The sequence below is a fragment of the Thecamonas trahens genome (genome assembly GCF_000142905.1).
Source record: "Thecamonas trahens ATCC 50062 unplaced genomic scaffold supercont1.62, whole genome shotgun sequence".
Lineage (NCBI taxonomy): Eukaryota > Apusomonadida > Apusomonadidae > Thecamonas > Thecamonas trahens.
Genome location: NW_013657618.1, coordinates 21,490 through 26,912, shown reverse-complemented (window position 1 = coordinate 26,912; position 5,423 = coordinate 21,490). Strand labels below are relative to the sequence as shown.

Sequence of the window (5,423 nt, the reverse complement as noted above, 5' to 3'; positions counted from 1 at the left end):
GGGGGGGGGGGGGAGCTGGAGGTTCTGTGGAGTTTTGTTGGCTGAGGCGTGATCATTATGAACTGAAGTGTGTACACGTATATATGTGTGTGTGTGTGTATGGTTATGGCTGTGTGTGTGTACCTGTGTGTGCATGGCTGTGTGTGCGTGATATCGTGTCGTGTGTGCGTGGGCTGATGATGTGGTGTGTGCGGTTGAAGAAGCAGCAGGTTGCAGTGTACACTCAGCAATCAAGACGGCATGGCGAAATGGTAGCCGCGATCGCTTGCTAAGCGTTTGCCCGAGAGGGCGTGCAGGTTCGAGTCCTGTTGCCGTCGATTCAGCGTTGTGCCCTTGGGCGCGATGTGCTTCTTTTTTGCATCGATGGTGAGCCTCGCAGAGAGCGGCGGGCCTCGCGATGACCTTTGTTGTTTGGGGCTGATTGTGGGACTTTACAGGCAAGACATATTTGAAAAGTAGTGGAGATACGAGGGTCACTGCAGATGGATATTTAAGGCGGTATGTGTAATAGGGAAGCGGGGAGGGCGGCGGGAGGGTGGCGGAGGCGGCAAAAAAAGATGACCATAACATCGAAGCTAATGGCTGCGACGGCAGTGCTGTGATGGATGCAAACGTGCAAGAGGAGGGATTCGAACCCTCGAAGCGAAACGCACATGACCTTGAAACATGCCCCTTTGACCACTCGGGAACTCTTGCTTATCTATCCCTCCCATACACACCGCCCGCCTTTCTACCACCCACCCGATGCAAGCGCTTTTTTCTCCCTCAGCACACCTTTTCCCCGCAGCGCTCTACCACCGCCCACGCGCCTCCCGCTCACCTCCATCTCCCTACTATCGCCCCACACTCACTCTGTACATACACGACATACTCTCGAAGTACCACTCTCTAGCATCACACCCTCCGCTACGGCCACACGGCCATCCTCCCTCGTCCTCCCAACGGCGGACCCCATGCAAAACGCCTCTGCGCCCAATCGGGGTCTCCCGACCAACTCCGCCCAAATGGGGAGAGTGGCCGGAATGAACAAAAGCAACAACAAATAATCGTTCATCCCCCCCATTCCGCCATAACCATTCGCTCCCCCCAAACCCGTCAGTCAACCAACCGACCGACTCAACCGACGGACGGACGGACCGACAGACCGACTCGAGCTTGACCGAGACCGTTGCTACTCAAAGTCGACGCTCTCACATTTCTTTTCTACTCTCTCTTCATACATACACATTCTCAAGTACCAATGCAGGCTATCAAGTGTGTTGTGGTCGGTGACGGAGCCGTCGGTAAGACGTGCCTCCTCATCTCGTACACCACCAATGCCTTCCCAGGTGAGTAGTACGTTTATTATTGATCCATTTTCTTCCATTAATTGATCGTTGCCCTTGTTCGTCGCTCGTTCGTCGGTCGCTCGTCGGTCGCTCGTCGGTCGCTCGTCGGTCGCTCGTCGGTCGCTCGTCGGTCGTCGGTCGGTCGCGGGTCGCTCGTAGGCGTCGTCGTGGTCACCACGATCCATCATCACGATCACGTCGTGGTCACCACGATCCATCATCACGATCACCACGATCCATCATCACGATCACCACGATCCCTCACCACGATCCCTCATCACGATCACCACGATCCCTCACCACGATCCCTCATCATCCCTCACCACGATCCCTCATCACGATCACCACGATCCCTCATCACGATCACCACTCACCTCCTCCTCCTCCTCCTCCTCGCCCTCGCCCCTTTTCGCACAACAGCATCCCCACGGTGTTCGACAACTACTCGGCTAACGTGATGGTCGATGGCAAGCCGATCAACCTCGGCCTGTGGGATACCGCCGGTCAGGAGGATTACGACCGCCTGCGTCCGCTGTCGTACCCGCAGACGGACGTCTTCCTCATCTGCTTCTCGCTCATCTCGCCGGCTTCGTTCGAGAACGTCCGCGCCAAGTGGTACCCGGAGATCTCGCACCACTGCCCGTCGGCGCCGGTCATCCTTGTCGGCACCAAGGTCGATCTGCGCGAGGACAAGGAGACGCTCGAGCGCCTCCGCGAGAAGCAGCTCTCGCCCATCACCTACCAGCAGGGACTGCAGATGGCCAAGGAGATCTCGGCCGTCAAGTACCTCGAGTGCTCGGCCCTCACCCAGAAGGGCCTCAAGAACGTCTTTGACGAGGCTATCCGCGCTGTTCTCTCGCCGGCCGCGCCCAAGAAGGCCAAGAAGAAGTGCACCCTTCTCTAAGCCGCTCGGCGCTACACCCTCTCCATCCCAGTACACACACACACACACACTCTCTCTCTCTATCTCTCTGTTCGCGCAGACATCACACATACATCGCGCCGCACACACGATGGCTTCACTTGCCCAACAGCGGGCGGGCTTCGGCAGCCGAGCGCATGGCACGGGCTTGGTGCCATCTGACAGCGTACGCTCCGGCAAAGACAAACTGGGCGCCGATGCCGACGGCCATGGCCTCGGTGGTCGAGGTGGCGAGGAGGATACCGGCGACGCCAAGGAGTGGGAGGCAGAAGACAAAGCAGACGAGGAGGCCGCCGGGAATGCGCATCTCGCGCGGCGTCTCCGGCTCGTTGATCCGCAGCGCGATGAGCGACGCGTACTCAAAGCCGAGATTGACGAGCCGAAAGTAGAGGTACGACTCGACGACGATCTGGAAGGGCGCGAGGGCGACGACGAGGGCGGCGAGGGCAGTGGCCATGATGGCGACTAGCGGGCGGACGACGCCTGATCGCGAGCGGTACGAGTACGAGAGCAGGCGCGGGAGGAGCCGGTGCCGCGGATCATCGGCCAGCGCCGTCGCCCACACCACTCGAGCATTGGGCACGAGCGCCGAGTTGAGCTGGCCAAAGACTGAGGCGAGCGAGGTGACGACCATGACCACGCCGCAGCCACGCGAGACGGCGTAGCCGACGTTGACAAACCCTCCCTGGTTCCACGTCGCCAGGCTCGGCGCGATCGAGTACGAGAGCATGATCGGGATGGCGTAGTTGACGAGGGTGATCGGGATGGAGCCGATGACGCCGAGGAGAAAGGCTCGCTTCCCGCCCACAATCTCGCCTGCGGCCGAGCCCGACGAGTCGTAGCCGTCGGCGGCCCAGAGGATGGTGGAGAGGAAGACCGACCAGTTGATCTCGCTCACGGGCGGGATCGTCGTCAGCGACTTGCGGATCCCACTCGACTCGCCGGCGCCGGTATGGTAGGCGTAGACGGCGATGGCTACAAACGGCACAAAGAGCAGTGGGAGGATAATGAGGTTGAGCTCGGCGACAGCCGTCGGCCGGTAGAGGTTGATGGCGAGGCAGAGGGCAACAAAACCGGCCATGAGCCACGCGCCCTGCGCAAAGTTGAGCTCCACCGACGTCGGCAGGTACTGGACAACAAGCTGGATGAGGAGCGCGTTGGAGATAAGCGCCATCACCATGTTGTTGTACCCGTTGAGCGCCGATGCCGCCGGGCCAAACGCCCGCTGGACCCACTTGAAGTTGCCGCCGTTGTCCGGGATCATCACCGCCAGCTCGGCCGAGATCAGCGCTTGCGGCAGGCCCCAGAAGATGCCCACAGAGATGAGGCCGAGCATGGTGACAAGCGGGCCGGCAGCGCCTACCGCAGGCTCGATACCAAACGGCCCGCCGCACGTCCAGAAGAAGCACAGCAGGAGCAGATGGTACCACCGGATGGTCCGGGCCATGCCGCCGGTCGCGGCCTCGGCATCGCCTCCGCTGCCGGACTGAGCCATCACTGCTCCGCTCCGCGTCCGCGCCAGCATCAGCGCCTTTTCCATCGAAATTGCCTCGCCCTGACTTTCGCCCTCGATCTCGCCCTGGATCGATCCGCCTCTACAGAGACCATCACCAACGTAGGCGACGCCGACGCCGACGCCGATGCTGCCTTGCGGCGAGCTGCCCAGCCAACCACATCACACGAGGCAATCAGATCAGGAGAGAGGAGCGAGTCAGGCGAGGCGAGCGGGCCGGGCGAAAGGAGCCGAGACGCCGATGCCGATGCCGATGCCGTTGCCGATGCCGATGCCGATGCCGATGCGGGAGGTGAGGCGGCGGTTGCGAGATCCGAAGCGAGATCCGAGTACTCGACGAGGGATGGAAGGAGAACTGTGGATGGAAGAGATGGCTCTGAGAGGAGCGACGAGGAGAGGATGACGGCCTCAGGAATGGAAGTGACCGATTGGATGTGATCAGGAACAATGAGATCGACTTTGCCCAGTTCGCCGACGGGGACCGAGGGAATGACCACCGACGATGCCGTTGCTTGGCCCGTACGAAAGTGGAGCACACCATACTCATTCTCTTCCGCCATGATATCGCCTCTCAGTAGACAATGTCCCCACCGCCTGCTACACACTTGCTTGCCTCTACCACCTTGACTCGCCTCTGTCCTCCTTCTACGTCTTCGTGCTCTCCGACTCGCTCGCCGTCTTTGCTCAAATGCCACTGCCGCCGCAGACACGTATTGCCAACCTCGGTCTTATCAAGCAATGACGAGGGACAATGCTGGACGGGGAATGTCCAGCGAGTGGCATCGATTATTTGAACAACAGATAATCGTAGTTTAGATTATTTGAACAACAGGTAATCTTTGTTTCGATTATTTGAACAACAGGTAATCGTTGTTTCGATTATTTTAACAACAGGTAATCGTTGTTTCGATTATTTGAACAACAGATAATCGTTGCTTCGATTATTTGAACAACAGATAATCGTTGTCGGCCTTTGAAGGCCGTTGCTGGCTCGATGGCTCATCGCTGGCCATGGCAAGTCACAATGTCTAGTATCCCTTTAGTGCGGCGTACTTAGCACTGAAGCGCATCATCTCGTCGTGGTCGATTGTGTTCGAGCGGCATCACAAGGTCGGCACCCTCTCTTTGCCGCCCGACAGAATCGTTGATCAACAAAGTCCGTTTCAACTCTGCTGTCCCCACATCCCTTCCATCCACTGTACTCCTTGTCCACACTGTCCGCCGCGGCCATGCCCTCGCCCTTGCCGTCCTTGGCTCGTCCATTTCTGGCGAGGCTGCACTTGACGCCGCTGTTGAGGACGCTCGAGACGTGCACGATTCCGGCAGAAGACAAATCTAAAAACTACACTCATCCTGACCTCCTCCCCCTCCACTCCTCCCTCCTCCTCCCCCCCCCACCCCCTCATCCCCTCGTCATCCCCTCGTCATTCCCTCTTCACCCCATCCAAACCGTTAGCCTACTTTACCTCCCTCTCTCTCACCCCTATCACCCCCCTCCCCCCTTCCCCATGCCCCACCTCTGACACCCAAGCGACAAAATTCTCCCCCTGCCAAACGCCCCCCAAATCCCCACCGAACACTCTCACGCCAATGTGCAAGGAGCAACTGTGCCGCAACCACTTTGCCAATACCCGCTGCCTGCCACCCCCCACCGACCCAT

The 5,423-nt window shown here is 59.3% G+C and overlaps 2 protein-coding genes and 2 non-coding genes across 4 annotated transcripts; 2 read left to right on the top strand and 2 right to left on the bottom strand.

Moving 5' to 3' along the window:
• The first annotated feature begins 234 nt into the window (after window positions 1-234).
• Window positions 235-317, top strand: AMSG_20074. Its single transcript has one exon. It is a non-coding gene; the product is annotated as a tRNA-Ser (tRNA).
• Window positions 318-614: 297 nt separating this feature from the next.
• Window positions 615-696, bottom strand: AMSG_20073. The gene has a single exon. It is a non-coding gene; the product is annotated as a tRNA-Leu (tRNA).
• A 381-nt stretch (window positions 697-1,077) lies between these two features.
• Window positions 1,078-2,290, top strand: AMSG_10606 (Ras-like C3 botulinum toxin substrate 1). Its single transcript, XM_013897872.1, has 2 exons — window positions 1,078-1,335; window positions 1,749-2,290. The coding sequence occupies exons 1-2, from the start codon at window positions 1,241-1,243 to the stop codon at window positions 2,230-2,232; spliced, it is 579 nt and encodes a 192-aa protein (XP_013753326.1). The 5' UTR covers window positions 1,078-1,240; the 3' UTR covers window positions 2,233-2,290.
• Window positions 2,291-2,329: 39 nt separating this feature from the next.
• AMSG_10605 (uncharacterized protein) lies at window positions 2,330-4,475 on the bottom strand. The gene has a single exon (XM_013897871.1). It carries the CDS (start codon window positions 3,788-3,790, stop codon window positions 2,348-2,350), a length of 1,443 nt encoding a protein of 480 aa, XP_013753325.1. The 5' UTR covers window positions 3,791-4,475; the 3' UTR covers window positions 2,330-2,347.
• Between the last annotated feature and the right edge of the window lie 948 nt (window positions 4,476-5,423).

Excerpts from the sequence above, each read along its gene's own strand:
- AMSG_10605 (XM_013897871.1), bottom strand. The coding sequence starts at position 3,790 with ATGGAAAAGGCGCTGATGCTGGCGCGGACGCGGAGCGGAGCAGTGATG.
- AMSG_10606 (XM_013897872.1), top strand. The coding sequence starts at position 1,241 with ATGCAGGCTATCAAGTGTGTTGTGGTCGGTGACGGAGCCGTCGGTAAG. Across the intron at positions 1,336-1,748 it reads AATGCCTTCCCAGGTGAGTA|CATCCCCACGGTGTTCGACA; the intron begins GTACGTTTATTA and ends TTCGCACAACAG.